This window comes from Psammomys obesus, unplaced genomic scaffold, assembly GCF_907164565.1.
Source record: "Psammomys obesus unplaced genomic scaffold, mPsaObe1.curated_primary_1811, whole genome shotgun sequence".
Classification (NCBI taxonomy): domain Eukaryota; kingdom Metazoa; phylum Chordata; class Mammalia; order Rodentia; family Muridae; genus Psammomys; species Psammomys obesus.
In genome coordinates this window covers 3,265,674-3,282,293 of record NW_026585895.1, presented here as the reverse complement: position 1 = coordinate 3,282,293, position 16,620 = coordinate 3,265,674, and the positions used below count along the sequence as shown (strand labels likewise).

Genomic DNA, 16,620 nt, shown 5'->3' with positions numbered 1-16,620 from the left:
AAGAAGAAGAAGAAGAAGAAGAAGAAGAAGAAGAAGAAGAAGAAGAAAAGAAGGAAGAGGAGGAGGAGGAGGAGGTCACTTGAAATATGTCCCATAAGATAAATGTTATAGAAAACTTTAAATATCATTCAAGAAGAAATACAGCTGAAAGAACTATGGAGGGACAGTTTGGACTGTTTATTTTCAAATTAAATAATTAGTGTCACTACTGTTTAATTATGACTTTTGGGGCTGACTTGTTTTTAATTCCTTATGCTCTTTGCCAAAAGGATGGCCTAACAATGAAATATTGCTGGCTGTCCTGTTAGAATCACAATTAAATACTATAGTGAAAAAGCATCAAGTTTGATGAACAAACTTTCCCATCTTCGAAAGTGAAAGAAAAAGAAAGAAAGAAAGAAAGAAAGAAAGAAAGAAAGAAAGAAAGAAAAGAAAAGAAAGAAAATAGGTTCTCTCAATTCATAGACTTTTGCTGACAAGTTAGTTAATGAGGACTAAATTAGAATTCTATTAATGAAACAGAAGTGTGTGTAAACAATTTATAATGGACTTCAAGAATATCAACTTAGGATACTCATTTCATGTGAAAATCTGTGTTAAATAGGATGATATTTATCTCTATCATCTGTCTATTTAACATCTATCTATATAATTTATAAACTATGATAGATAGATAGATAGATAGATAGATAGATAGATAGATAGATAGATAGATAGATAGATGGTAGATCTTTTGTTCTTAGTTCATATAATAGTATATAATTTTAGACCTGAGTTTTTCTTTTCTCAAGCAAAATAAACAACCCAGGTTTGTTATAGCCACATCCTTTACATGGCCTTAAGGACTTGGACCTGATTGGCAATTTTGAAGGAATGAATAAAACACAAGCACAACAAAGACACAGGAAAAAATATGTGAGTATGGATTTGTCTCTCTGCTGGAGAAATAAAAGTACCTCATAAGCTCAGAGAGTTTCTTATATAGAGTTAAGCAGAGGCAGGATTATTCTATGCAGCCAAACAAGAATGAGGTCATTACATTGGATCAACAGAGATGCAGGGTCTGTGGTGTGCAGCTGAACCAATGAGGCAGACTCAGCCTTCGTTGGATCAGTCTCTGTAGGGAAGCAATCTTCTGGCTATGCACATCCAGGGGAAGAAAGCCATGATGTATGATTAATTTTTCAGCCAACCATTGAAGATCTTGTGTGTTGGACCTTGGATCTAAGGACAGGAAATTATCGGGCAGACCATATTCCAAAGCTGTAGACTTTCAGTTTCAGGGTACTTATGTACAGGAAAATAACAAAGAAAAAAAGCAATGATCCAATGAAAATTCTTTGAGTTCAGGAAAAGATGTACATAAAAGTCAGTAAAGACATACTAAATATTGACAGACCAGCCCTTTCCCAAACTTTCTCAGGATAAACCGATATAACATAACTGCCTGGCAAATACTGTAGATTATATACGAGAAAGCATGAAAGCAATGCAGTGTACCCAGGGACGGGTTTTATAATTATGTTCTGACACCCAACAAGAAAAAACATGTCTCATGAATTTAATGTAAATATTTGTCATAGGAGGCACTAAAACACATCCAAGAATACTCCAGGGAATAAAATGCACCTGAGGTTAAAAAAAAAAAAGAAAAGAAAACTCTGCTTTTTTTCCTGGAGCTTCTTTTACAGTTTCCCAAGGCATTGCTCACCATGCCCCAGTCTGTTGACTATGTTCCAACAAAGGTCATTTTTTTATAAATACTATCAACACTTCCAGAAGGGAAGTTTTTGCATTTCTCTCAGAACATAGACTTGACACACGTGGGATAGAAGAAGAAAGACTTGCAATTTATTCATGGGTCTGTCCATGAGATAATCGTGCCCACACCAAGCAATACATATTCACTCAGGACATGAAGTGTTCAGGTCTTCATCTGCTTCTCCACATTGTTTGCTATTTGACCCACTGGGAAGATTCACAACCATCGACATCCTCCTCGAATGCCTCAGGATGCCCCGGTGATCTGCGTAGAAATGGCAGCTGTGTCACATGCAACATGCTGGCTATATTCATAGTGTTCGTCTCTGAACGTCGGCGCTCTTCCCCATGGACTAACAGCCAAGGAGCATCAGCGTTAGCCACAGATTTTCAACACTGAGACTTCGGATCAAGTAACTATGGGTTGGAGGTTGGACATGATTGTTCTGTAACTGGTCTATATGCTTCAAAGTGTTTCTTATTAACTTACGAAGTATCTCTACAGTTTAGTTCCCACACCCTACCAATCTTTATTCTAATGTTGTAATCTGATTAAAAAATCTCATGGTGAAAATACCATAGGTTGATTCCTACTTAGTCATGCCTCATACAATACTCTTGATTAGTGATGGAATCATTGACTTCTCACTGATCAAATTCATGAGGCGGATTCGTATGTTACAACATAGAAGACTCCATCTTAGCTAAATGGAGAGTCATCACTGTTGACCCTGAAGAATTTGTCATCTTATAATGCAAAGGTGAAAAGGTTCTAGAAAATTTATAGGCTTTTTATTTTAGCCCTATCAGTTACAAGAATACAAATTATATCAATTAATTTGTAGGGCTCCAAGAGAGATTTTCCCAGTTGTGTGTCCAGATGAAAACAGTTTGACTGAAGAAATGGCAGGCATGCTAACAACGTGTAAATGTGAGGTACTTTAAGGCACTGAATTTGTCCCGAAACCAGAGTTTTACAATAAAAGTGCTCTTCCTCGTCACTGTATTTGAAATAGTTCCTTTTCTATCCATATCCCTATAGCTATTTGTTTCATCCATGCCAAGTTAGACTTTAGTATCTACTATACAATACAAATAACATTTTTATACATGCCAACATCCATCTCGCTTGACCACAATAGAAAAATAAAAAGAAAATTTCTTCATTGTCACAGATATTTAACATGTCCTCAGAATAGCACTTGTGAAACAGAGGGCTCCTAGGTAACTGTAAATGAATATATGCACCACAGCTACCTCAGGCAGACTTGAAGGTTGGGAAGCTTAAACAGCAACACCACTACGCTTGAGTATTATATCATAGAATATGCAGGTTCTAAGAAATTCTGATTTTTACACAATTGTGTAGTAATCATTCTGGACAAGTCTACCTTATTTACTTATTTTCAGTTTTCTTCAAGGAAAGCTTTGTGAACATTCTAAGACTCAACAAGGTATGTTTCCTTAATAAATTTTAAGAAGAAATAGCAGAGGTAGATGGAGAAACACCAAAGACACATATGTTTGAAAATGATTCAACCTTCCCATTAAACATTACAATATAGCATTATTAGTTATCAAATTTGAAACTTAGAGAAATGCTACTCAACAGTGATAAAATACAAACTTGTAGATGATTTGAAGGACTGTAAGAAAAAAGCTAAGGTTTGTGTAGCTGTTTGGAAAGCATTAAAATGTTAAAAAAGGACTACTTGATCAATTTGATTACAGAATTAATATGTTCAGAAAACTATCTGGTGATGGACATGTGTATAAAATATGTATAAAATATTTAATTATTTTATAGAATTTTGAAAAAAAAAGGTTGTTAGTCAGTGTGTGAGCAAACTTTTTTCAAGACAGGGTTTCCCGTGTAGCCTTGGATGCCTTGGACTCACTTTGTAGAGCAGGCTGGCCAGAGTGCTGGGATTACCACTATGCACCACCATGCACAGCTGCTGGGCAATCTTTTTTGCTTTTGTTTATTTTTAATAATTTTTATTTTTAATATTAATCACAGGTTATTTACTTTGTATCCCAGCCATAGCCCCATCCCTCATTCCCTTCCAATCCCACTCTCCTTCTCTCATGTCCTTCCTGCCCCTTTCCAGGTCCTCCTCCCCTTCATTCTGACCTTAGCTTATCAGGTATCTTCAGGACTGGCTGCAATGTCCTCCTCTGTGGCCTAGAAAGGCTGCTCTTCTCCCGGGGGGTGGGGAGAGGTCAAAGAGCCAGCCATTGAATTCTTTTCAAAAAATAGTCCCTGTTCCCCTTACTAGAGTACCCACTTGGCTACTGAGCTACCATTGGCTATGTCCGAGCAGGGGTTCTAGGTTATATCTATATATGGTCCTTGGTTGGAGAAACAGTCTCATAAAAGACCCCTGTGTCACACATCGATCCCAACACTTTAATAGTGGGAGACTTCAACACCCCACTCTCATCAAGGGACAGATCAACTAGACAGAAGCCAAATAGGGAAATTAAAGCCACTTAGAGGCCCTAATTCAAATGGACCTAACAGATGTCTATAGTTTGTCTTTTCACCCAAACTCAAAAGAATATACCTTCTTTTCAGCATCTCTTGAAACCTTCTCCAAAACAGCCATACAGTTGGTCACAAAACAATCATCAACAGATACAGAAAGATTGAAAAAATCCCCTGTATTCTATCTGACCACCATGGACTAAAGCTGGACCTCAACAACAATGGAATTAGAAAAAAGCCTTCACACACATGGAAACTGAACAATTTGCTACTCAATGACAGCTGGGTTAAGGAAGAAATAAAGAAAGAAATTAAAGACTTTCTAGAATTTAATGAAAATGAAGGTACAACATACCCAAATTTATGGGACACAATGAAAGCAGTGTTTAGAGGAAAATTCATAGTACTAAGTGCCTTCAAGAAGAAATTTGTAATATCTCATACAAGCAACTCAATGGCCCAACTGAAAAAAAAGAAGCAGAAACACCCAAGAGGAGCAGATGGCTGGAAATAATCAAAATCAGGGCTGAAATCAATCAATTAGAAACAAATAAATCTATTCAAAGAATCAATGAAACCAAGATCTGGTTCTTTGAGAAAATCAACAAGATCGACAAACCCTTAGTCAAACTAACTAAAAGACATAGAAAAACTATCCAAATCAACAAAATCAGAAATGAAAAGGGGACATAACTACAGACACTGAGGAAATCCAAACAGTCATTGGGTCATACTACAAAAGCCTATACGCCACAAAATTTGAAAATCTGAAAGAAATGGCATTTTTATTGATAAAGTCCATCTAACAAAATTAAGCCATCTACCAAAATTAAGTCAGATAGAAAGATCAAATAGCCCTATATCCCCCAAGGAAATTGAAGCAGTCATCAACAGTCTCCCTTCCTAAAAAAGCCCTGGGCCAGATGGTTTCAGCCCAGAATTCTACCAGACCTTCAAAGAAGTGCTAACTCCAATTCTCCTCATCAAAACGACCCTGAGATTTCACCTTACACCCATCAGAATGGCCAAGATAAAAAACTCAAGTGACAACACATGCTGAAGAGGTTGTGGTGAAAGGGGAACCCTCCTCCATTGCTGGTGGGAATGTAAACTGGTACAACCACTTTGGAAGTCAATCTGGCGCTTTCTCATACAACTAGGAGTAGTGTTACCTCAAGACCTCGCTATACCACTCCTAGGTATATACCCAAAATTTGCTCAAGTACACAACAAGGACATTTGTTCAACCATGTTTGTAGCAGCTTTATTTGTAATAGCCAGAACTTGGAAGCAACCCAGAAGTCCATCAACGGAGGAATGGATACAGAAATTGTGGTATTTTTACACAATAGAATACTACTCAGCAATCAAAAAAGAGGAAATCATGAAATTTGCAGGCAAATGGTGGGATCTAGAAAAGATCATTCTGAGTGAAGTATCCCAGAAGGAGAAAGACAAACATGCTATATACTCGCTTATATATACCTACAAGATGTAATAAACATAATGAAATCTACACACCTAAAGAAGATAATCAAGAAAGTGGACACAGGCGAAGGTGATTAATCCTCATTTAGAAAGACAAATGGGATGTGCATTGAACTTATGACAGGAGTCTACCACAAAAGGCATCTGAAAGACTCTACCTAGCAGTGTTTCAAAGCAGACACTAAGACTCATAACCAAACCCTCAGCAGAGTGCAGGGAATAATGAGAGAAGGGGAGTTAGTATGATATGGAAAGGATAGGAGCTCTACAAGGACCAAATATATCTGGGCACAGGGTCTTTTCTGAGACTGACACTCAACCAAGGACCATCTATGGATATAACCTAGAACTTCTGCTCGAATGTGGCCCGTGGTAGCTCAGTAACCAAGTAGTTTTCCAAAGTAAGGGGAACAAGGACTATTTCTAACAGGATCTCAAGGGTAGGCTCTTTGACCTCCCCCCCCCCAGGGGAGGAGCAGTCCTGTTAGGCCACAGAGGAGGACTTTGCAGCCAGCCCTGAAGATACCTGATAAAACAGGGTCAAATGAAAGGGGAGGAGGTCCTCCCCTATCAGTGGACTTGGAAAGGGGCAGGGAAGAGACCAGGGAGGGAATGTGGGGTTGGGGAGGGAATAAGGGAGCAGGATACAACTGGGACACAGCGTTAACAAAATGTAACTAAGAAAAAAATAAATTAATTATAAAAAAAAACTATTCCAGAAGGAACATTACCAAACTCATTCTATGAAGCCACAGTCGCCTTGATACCTAAACCATGAAAAGACCCCCCCCCAAAAAAAAAAAAAGAGAACTTCAGACCTAAGCAATTTTTTAATCTTAACATAATTTTAAATTTTCTCTTTTTGGTCATAACACACCTCATCTGTGACTGGAAACATTATTATTCTATTTTGAATCGAATGTAAACTTATTAGTTCAACTCTTTCATGACACATGTTCTATTACACATACAAGGGTTATGTATATTTATTATATCTGTTTATTATATCTGCATATAAAAATTAACTTTTGCTAAAGATTTCATTTAAAGATGTAAAAATCTTTGTCGTACTTCTTAGATATTTGGAGCCTTATAAATATACTTAACTTGTAAGAACTGGAAATGTCTAAAGTACTGATTTCTAAAATTGAGCAATATGTTATCATTGACCTATTATATTGTGAATTTATACCCCCAAACAAGTAAATGGATCTCGTAATTTTTAGTTACATTTGTCAGTCATATGGAAACAATGATATCAAATATTTTGTGACAAAGTTGTACACTTTAACATTTATGACATGGTTTAACTAAGGTCTGAATGTAGTATTTCAAGAGCTTCTGAAGAAATGGATTATGGGTAACGAGAAAACCTGAAATGTTTGTTATGTAGATATTATTAAAGAATATAACACAGAAATAAAGGATAGAGAGTGTTATATAAATGTATAAACCTACCTATAAAATTCATGGACTGAAATATCAAAAGTAACTTGAACATGATTCCGTGTGTAACAGTTTACTGTAGTCACAGGATGCTGTATGGATACAATTAAATGTTAAGTCTGTGACAAAGCAGAGTTTAATACTCATTTGACAAAGTGAATATGTTTTGAGATATGTATAGAAAATTCCTGGTTTGGATAATATAAGTAATTCACCGACAAGTTTAATAAACATCTATTGAGTATGTCCTTTGTATTCAAGTCTTATGGTATAGGACAGTTAACATGCCTAGAGCATTTTGTTGAAAATTTATTCAAAACATCATAAAAATATGATCATTTCATATCTCATTATAGAATCCTTCTCTCAAAAGACAATTCATCACAATTTCAGAACATGAGAAACTATGGAGAAAAATACTGTTTTAAATATTTTTATCTACATAAGATACAAGAGTTAGAATAACTAAGCATGAACCCTTTGGTATTTCTTCAATTACATCATACTTGTGGCTATTTATTGTTGTTATTCAAGTATGTTTGCATTTTTCTTACCTTCAACCTAGAAAAGCAAATCTTCTTTACTGCAAATTAAAAGCAATGTTCAACATAAAAATTTTACAAACAAAATTAATATTTTCTCTAAGATCTTGATTTGGCAAAAGTAGCTGAGATTAAAATCACTTCAGTAGGAAACAATTGCTCTAGGTCTTATGGCTTTATATTCTGGTACAGAACACATTCAAATAAAAGAGGTTTTATCTTATAACTAAAATCTATAAATGTGTTGAGTTTGTATGAAGCTTACATTTATGGGCTTAAGAAAGGCCTCTGATGCATCATCTAAATTAAGCAAGTATTCCTAAGAGGCAATGATCAATAAGAGAAGGTTGCAATTTCAAAATACCTAAGGTGAGGAGGCACCTTTCACAGTAATATGATTACTCAGTTGGGCATTTTTACAAACCAAAGCAGAAGAAAACAGTTTTGTGAGAAGCAAGTTTGGATTGATGCTATGTTTTCCTTTGATAAAGTCAATGTATTGAAAAAATCTCTGCATCAAAGTAACTTTAAAGTTGTTCTAGGCTTAGAGACTACTAATTATTTCCATATTTTTTTAGAGACTCAAAGAACTGAAACAGAGAGAATTTGCTCGAAATGTAGCCTCTAAATCCAGGAAGGATGAGAGAAAACAGGAAAAGGCACTCCAGCGTCTTCACAGGCTGGCTGAGCTAAGGAAGGAAAGTGTGTGGTGAGTGAAGAATGACACGTTAACTTTTCTTAAAATACACCTCAGAACAGCAGCGGGCGTTAGAAAGAAAGGGCACAAATCTATTTATTCCAGCACATAGGAAAAGGCATATATGTTTTCATGGCTTTCTGCAGAAGTGAGGAGTAATTTGAATTTCATGCAAATACCTGTTTAATGCATGTTTCACTAAAACTCCCAAATTACTGTAATCTCAGCTTATAAATGCAAATTTCACATCAGTAGAGGCTTGTATCTAAGCCATCTTAATTGAAAGCTGTCCTGTTTCTTCATGAAATTCAAACCATTTGACTGAAGATGACTTTTGGCAAAACCTGTTTTTGAGATGATCTTATTTTATTTTTTAAAATGATAATTTGGAGAAAATTTCTTTGAAATTACTTCTAAATTTGAAAATCGAGGTCAGGAAGATACTGCCGCTTCAGAAGCAGCTGGAAATTAGTTTTGCTGCGAATAAACGATACTGGGCTCTTAGAAGTTCACAGCTCTTAAACTCTGACCCGCTTCTCACAGTTAGCAGCTCTGGGTGTGAACACTTACAATTCATCCTCACAAGCCCAGCCAGTGCAGGGGTATTAAAGGAAAATCACTTTGCAAAGTGCCCTTCTTTCTCTCCACAAATGAAGTCTCTCTTGTTACTGTCTATTACAAAGATCTCACACTAAATTAATTCATACGAAATACTGTTATGGAATATTTTGACTTAAAAACCTATTTAAGAATTTCAAGTTTAAATTTTAAAACAATATGAAGGATTTTTTTTTTTATCCTATGTGGAACTGTTCAAAGAAAGCGTTGCTCAGCTATAGCGATGAGATCTGTTTAATGGTGTGCCATTGGAGGCAGAGGTGATGGAAACCAAACCTGTAAAGAATCATGGGACTTAATGACCACACAATAGAATGTTTTAGAGATGGAACTGGCAACATAGCTTCTGAGATATTAACAAAGCTGTATTTATAAGATATAAGCACTGTGTCTAACACTTCCCTTTATTAAAACTTTCAATACACAGTCTTATTGTACAGACACAAAACATACACATAAATTCCCTATTAATCTTGTGCATAAGAAAATGGTAATGATATTTAGAAGCATGAGAGGGAAGATGGATGTACATTGTGTTAGTGATTTTTAAAGTCATCTGTAATATGTGGTTTTTTTAAATTCCTTAAAAATAAACTTTTAGAATGGAATGAAATTTAAGATAATCATTTTATAAAGGAAAAATTTGAAATTTAAGATAATCCTTATATAGAGGAAAAATTTGAAGACTTCTAGTATTATATACAAGCCAAATTGTTCTTTTAAGTCAAAATTCAGCATTTATAATATACTGCCAAATACAGATGGAATACAATTCATATTTTAGGTGAGTAATATTTCTGTGGCACAACATTTTATAACATAACTTACAACTTCAGAGTAATTGTAAATTGTGAACCTAGAAAGTCCAAAGGACTCCCATCTTTCTCTAGCTAAGGTAGCTGATACAAACCCTAGACTGGATAAAAACTGGCTAAAGCACCTCATTGAACCAAATTTTCAGTCTTTCTAAAACCTTAATTAAGATTTTGTCTTTGTTTTTTTTTTTTTTTGTTTTGTTTTTTTTACTTTTGCTTTTACATATTTGTATCTGTTTTATAGGATCAGTGGTTGAAAAATATCTCAGTTTTAAAGTAATTTTACTGTGGGGAATTTTATGATACTCCATGAAGAGGCTATTGGGGTAGAAAAAGTTAATTGGGAAGTTAAGTGTTTCAGCAATGATCTGAAAGCAAAAGAAGGTCCTGCATACTGTTGTTTAAAAATTTAAAAGAATTTCAAAAATAATTGAACTGTCTAAGACACAAGTCACTGAATCACTTTCTAAAATCTCTCACTGACTTGCATTTTCCACCCATTTTGTAGTGCTCCCGGCAGTGGCCCCATGTTCAGGTCCACGACTGTGACTGTGAGAGAAAATCCCAGTGACGTTTCCCCAAAGGAGACTGTAGAGCCAGCTCACAACCAGCGAGAACCGGTTCATCGTGCAGAGGGAGGGAAAGATGTTCCCGCATCCCCAGAGGACACGGAAAGTGCAAGTAACTGCACAGCAAATAGTTGCCAGCGTGGGGATCCCACCCAGGCTGTCCACAGACACAGAACCGGTTTCTCGTTTGTCTTTCCCAAGAAAGCCTCTGTGAAGCTGGAGTCCTCGGCAGCGGCCTTCTCCGAGAACAGCGACGAGTCTTCTGTGGAGAAATTCAGCAGGAAAACAAGATTTGTCCCCAGCTCTTGTCACCTTCAGCTTCCATCGCCAACATGTGAGCTTCTGAGTTCTGAGGAGAAAGCTCGCTCTTCTCATCCACCAGAGGCTGTGTGTGCCGACAAAGCAGCTGCTCAAACTGAAGAGATGAAAAAAGTCTCTAGTGAGAATAATACACTGTTAACTACTTCCTCTTGCCAACTTCAGCTCCCCGTATGTTCTGATGCAGATACTTGCCAAAATTCAGCACCATTTGAAGATCAAATATCAATGGCAGATGTCACTGTTAGTGAAGAGGTTCCTGTGAGTAACAGCCCCGATGTCATAGAAGGTCCCACGGTGCCTAATGACTGCACAGCACAGACTACCACAGAGGAAAAAGTTAAGATTAATGATGTGGCCAAAACGGAAACCAGAAATAAAACTGGTCATGAGCCGCTGGCACCTTCAAGTACTGCTGAGGAAAACATAAGGTTCCAAAAAAGACCAGATTCATGTAAAAGACAGTGTGACCCATTTGTACCTGTGCTTAACAAACTTGGTTCCACCGTGCTTCAGTGGCCGTCAGAGATGCTGGTTTATACAGCCACAGAGCCATCCATATCATATAGCTGTAATCCACTCTGTTTTGACTTCAAGTCCACTAAATTAAAAACCAATCAAGATAAAAACAAGCTAATGGTAAATGACCTTTCTCAACCGAAGGAGGAGGAGCTTTTCAAGGGATCTGATGCTGACTGCAATGATGTACCAGTCGGAGGAGGCACAAATGATGAAATTAGCAGCAGTACAAATGATCACTCTCAAGTTACAGCTCCTCCGGCCAGCCACATTTTGTCTAATAGTTGTGATTTAGGACAGAGTGAAAATGTCGGTCAGAGGTATAAAGGTATTTCCTGTATGAACAGAAAAACACATAATTTTGCTAGGAATCAAATTAAACGAGACACTCTAAATGAAAAGTACAACAAAATCAGGTTGAAGGAAACCCATGAACACTGGTTCCATAAGAGTAGAAGAAAGAAAAAAAGGAGGAAGTTCTGTCAAAATCATCATGGGGGCACAACCAAAGAGCCTGAAACTCACGGCAAAATGGAAAGCGACAGTCATTGCATCGGTGAGATCGGGAAGGGCCCACTGGGACCAGTTCCTGAGAGGCAGAGAAGGAGTCCAGAGCAGTTGCCAGACTTACATCTGCTATCTGATGCAAGGCCCAAAGCATTATCTGTACAGCTAAGGGAAAATGAAGAAATAAATGCAACATGGAACACTGAATCCAACAACGAGGCTATGGAATCTCAGAACCATGGAGGAAAAACTGCAATGTTTGTAAATGGACAAGCAAATCCACCAATGATACATTCTGAGAGGCAAAATTTAACACACGGCAGAACTCACTGTTGTTGGAAAGGCAGAACATCAAGCCGTCGAGGGGATGACAGGTGTTCTGTTTCTCAAAGTGATGCGAAAGGCCCCAGTCAGAATCAGCCTGTCAAGAGAGGTTACAATGCTCTCACAAATGAAGCAGAGAGATTTCACAGGAAACGCAGACAACATTCGTGTTCTTACTCATCAGACGAGAGCTTAAACCAACACAATCATTTAACAGAAGAATATTTGAGACCCCCAAATGCTTCAGTCCCTTCCTGTCAGCCTAAGAAGAAACGAAGGAGAAAAAGAAGTAGATTCCACGTTGGGGGAAGAACTTGGAAAATCAAAGACAGTTCAGACTATCTCATGAGGCCCAGTTCTTCTCTGCGTCACCGAGCTGGATTAGTGAAGGAAGACAGAAAGGAGGAAGTAAAACCACAAGAAAATGTAAGTATTGGGGAGTCCTCAGAACAAACACAGACAGCAGACGTCCAAGGGCCGCTCCATCCCTGCAGTGCGCTTCCTCCGGAAGCCAGCGGCCCAGGCCAGCAGTCGGCAAAGGAGACCACGCCACGTGACCTTCCGCAGGCTTCCGGTGGCCGCACTCCATCCGCGCGTGTGGCAAGGCCCCCGTCCAAGGACACCAGCGACGGCACCTTGCTCGAGCCCAGTCAAAGAAGTCGGACCACGGGCGGCGATGGTGATGCCAAGCGAGTTCCTTTCAAGGTGCCTAACGCAGAGAGAAACTTGCGAAACTCGCAGCCCAAGTCGCAGGTTTGCCGCTCGGGGCTGGCCGAGGGCGGCCCGCCGGGAAGGACGGAGGCCGCGGCCGAGTGGCTGTGCTGCAGTTCGGGCCTCCTCCGCCCGCCCCCGCCGCCCTTCAAGGAGGCCCAGGCCGGCGGCCACACCTTCGTGACCGCCGAGCGAATCCTGGCGCCGCTGGCCCTGCCGGAGCCCGCGCTGTTCATCCCGCTGGAGAACCGCGACAGGCTGAAGCCTCCGCCCTGCGAGGTCTACCAGCACCTCCTTCCGCCGAACGTGCTGGCCAACAAGGTCGCCGTCCCCTTCCCCCCGGCCCCGCCGCCGCCGCCGCCCCTCTGCTCTACCTCGGTGGCCACCGTCCACCACACCGTCCTGCAGCACCGCGCCGCGGCCGCCGCCGCCGCCGCCGCCGCCGCCGCCGCCGCCGCGGGGACGTTCAGAGCGCTCCAGCCGCACCAGCAGCTCCTGCCCCAAGGCCCTGCCCTCGCCAGAACAGCCGTACCTCAGCTCCCCGTAGGAGCCGTCGGGCCTCGGCTGTGCCCCGGCGCGCAGCCCGCGCTGCTGGCTGCTCCGCAGGGGCCAGTCATCCCCGCCTCCGTCCTTCAGCCCAGCCACCTGGCCTTCCCGCCCCTGCCCCACGCGCTCTTCCCTTCATTGCTCTCACCACACCCCACCGTCATTCCCCTCCAGCCCCTCTTCTAGCCTCCACCGCAAAGGGGAAAGAGCACAGGTGTTTACCTACACGCGTGCGCAACTGGCTGCGTAACTGACAGAACAGACTGGCCGAAGCTGCCCTTACTGATTTCAGACCATTTACCGTACGTGTAACGATGCTAATAAATTATCAAAGTTTCTGATACATAATATTACTAAAGCACTGAATAGTTTGAGGATCACTACAATATATGCTGTATATTGAAATGATGTCTTAAGAGTATGTATAATGTACATAAAATATATTTATGGTACTGTAACTTACGTTGTAAAGTATGCTCCTTGTTTTTTCTAATCTTTGTGTATTTGCACCTATTTAATGTTTAGACAAAGCGGATGACCCTATTTGTTTTGTACCACGTTCCTTGAAACTGCAAATTCAGTGAAATATATCTCTTGCAATAAATTTTTGTTAATTATTTAAGTAAATCAAACTTTGGTGTTTAGGTGGTCTTCACTGATTTAGAAATATTGGATATTTTCTCTTCGTGATTTTTTTTTTTTTTCTGCCCAGTGGTTTCACTGAATTACCAAGAACCGAGAATCTTCAGTGTTTTATCACACTTAAATGTTGCCATCAATCACAGGAAGTGTAATAGCATATTTGTTAGGACTCCACTTCTTATAACATCACTTATATTGAGAATTTACTGCATTTCTTGGCCATGGATTTACACAATGGCCACGGGAATTTATATTTAAGCAACTTTAGGATTTGAAAGGGCAGTAGTCTAAAAATCCTGCAGAATATATACTATCCCCCATAGAAATACTAAAACACAAATGTCAACTAAGTAATATAAGTGTGTTCATAAAATTTTTGAATGTTAAAATTTTAAAAATTATTACAATAATTTTCAAGTCCTACATGAAACATAAATGAAAATAGTGACATAAATGAAAAAAAATAATTTTAATTTTAATAAGTCACTATTAAATGACAATCTGAGATCAACCACAGAAACATTGTCTGTGGCTTCATATATTCTTGAGAATATCAAGGTGGAAAAAAAATCAATAGCTGTTCCTTTAGTAATCCTTTTGTAGCATCTTTCCAAATCAGGCAGCAACAACTGCAGACATTTTCCTGATTAGCTTTCCAGATTCTGCGTTATTTGTAATTATCTCAGTGTTACACTTTACCCAAACATTGATGAATAATAAAACATGCGAATGCTTAATGGAAAGCCATGGAAGAAGACAACTTCCTCAAGCAAGTTTCCTAGCTGTGTCTGCTCCAGTGAAGGCCTGCTGCTAAGAAGTCTTCATTTTAGTCAGGGTGGGTTCACCTCATTAGACACAAATGTTAGGATTCTTGTTATATCAGAGGACACAACAGACTTCAACTTCTCTGTGATTCTGTTCTGAAAACTAGATCTGCCGTATCATAAAAACCAATATTGAGTTTTATTTTTAACTAAGAGCCAAAGAAGAAAGTTAGGACAGTTATTTTCACTAATTGATGTTGATGCTCTCCTTAAAAATGCTCTCCTTAAAAATGTGCCAATTTATGATTGAAAAATAAGTAGATAATAATAAGATAGAAGTAATTTTATTTCAAATGCCTTAAGATATTATGTCCCCAAAATGGGAACTTAAATTGAAAGAGATAATTTTTTTTTCCAAGTAAAACATTAGAAAATATGTTTAAAGACAAAGTAGATGAAGATGTCTCCTGGAAAATGCTGACCCAGACTGGCCTTCATTTAACAGAAGAAGATTGCTGCTTATGTGGCCCCAAACTCAACCTGACTGTCTGACTTTACCAAACGCACCTTGCTTTCCATCACACTATGTCCACTCTCCAGCTTGCTACTTACCTACTCGTTTACCTCCTTTAATTCCCATTCCCGGAGCGTTTCTCTGCCGCTCTTCTTTCATGTCATCACTTCTGTTTTCATTTACAAATGATGTGGTCCTCTAGCTGTTTAAACTGTTGTTGTCAAGTCATGTGGTTAGCTACACTGGCTTAACTTTAAATGATACTAACTGTATAGTTTGCCACTAGCACATGGCAGGAGTTTCTAGTATGTAGGAGGGAGAGAGTTTTATGTAAGATGGGTGGAAATTGAACTCGACATCTAAGTTGTTAGGTTGTCATGGATACAGATAGTTCAACAGGAGACCTGAGCTTCAGTTAAGTACTATCAAAGCATCATCCTTATTATAACTTCATCTCTATATTTCATACTGTTCTAAGAAATTATTTACATTTTCTTCTCATCCATTATGTGTTAGAGATATGAATTTATAAGGAGACACTTGTTCATCTATTCTGACAACACTCACCCTACAGTGAAGTGACTCGAATCAACTGGTGAAGAGCGACAATGAATGGGAAACGGTACAGAAGTCAGGAAGCGTCATCAAGCAGTGGGCCACCGGACTCTGAAAGTTTAGAATTCCAGGAATAGAGAAGGACTCATGTCAGTGCAGTGACCATCCACACTCTGAGAGCAGCGTGGGTTACTTCCTGGCGCTTTTTCTGAACATTACCTTCTAAAGCTGGAACGTAATTCTTTTCAGACATGCATCGTTGTGACTCCAATCTACTGTCTGTTAGTTACCGATATCACTATACCACGTGTGGCAACCACGACGAGACAAGTAACTTCACGGTGAAACATGAATAGGAAATATAGGAAATGCAATTATACTCAGCTAACAGAAGGTTTTACAGGGCAGAGGAGATGTCCCAGATACAAGCCCATGAAACAAGGGTAAGAGCCGATGCAGGAGAAAGGATGCAGGCGAAAAGGCACAACGACCTGTACTTCCGTAACCCTGACGGGTGGAGACGTGGAGATCACTGAGCGCTGGCCAGCAAGTCTATGCAAAACTATGCCTTCCACCTTCAGTGAGGCATCCCAGATGCCTGGAGGAGCAAGGCCGGGAGAGGCAGAATAGGACCCCTGTCAGGTCGCTCTTGCCTTTGCAAATGTATGCATGGTACATGGACCCACATACTTGTGGAAACACCACATTCACATACGGTATACACATTCATAACAAACACAGATAAATAAAAGAGGTTAAAATAAGAACTGACGTCCATTGATTAATTGGAAAAAAA

General features: G+C 39.2%; 1 protein-coding gene across 1 annotated transcript in view; it reads left to right on the top strand.

The window, feature by feature from the left end:
* Positions 1-13,944, top strand: part of Znf804a (zinc finger protein 804A) — a 223,424-nt gene extending 209,480 nt beyond the window's left edge. Inside the window, exons 3-4 of the mRNA XM_055600554.1 lie at positions 8,304-8,434; positions 10,364-13,944. Of these exons, the coding sequence (XP_055456529.1) occupies positions 8,304-8,434; positions 10,364-13,535 (3,303 nt within the window). The 3' untranslated portion in view covers positions 13,536-13,944. The remainder of the gene's footprint in view (positions 1-8,303; positions 8,435-10,363) is intronic.
* The last annotated feature ends 2,676 nt before the right edge of the window (positions 13,945-16,620 follow it).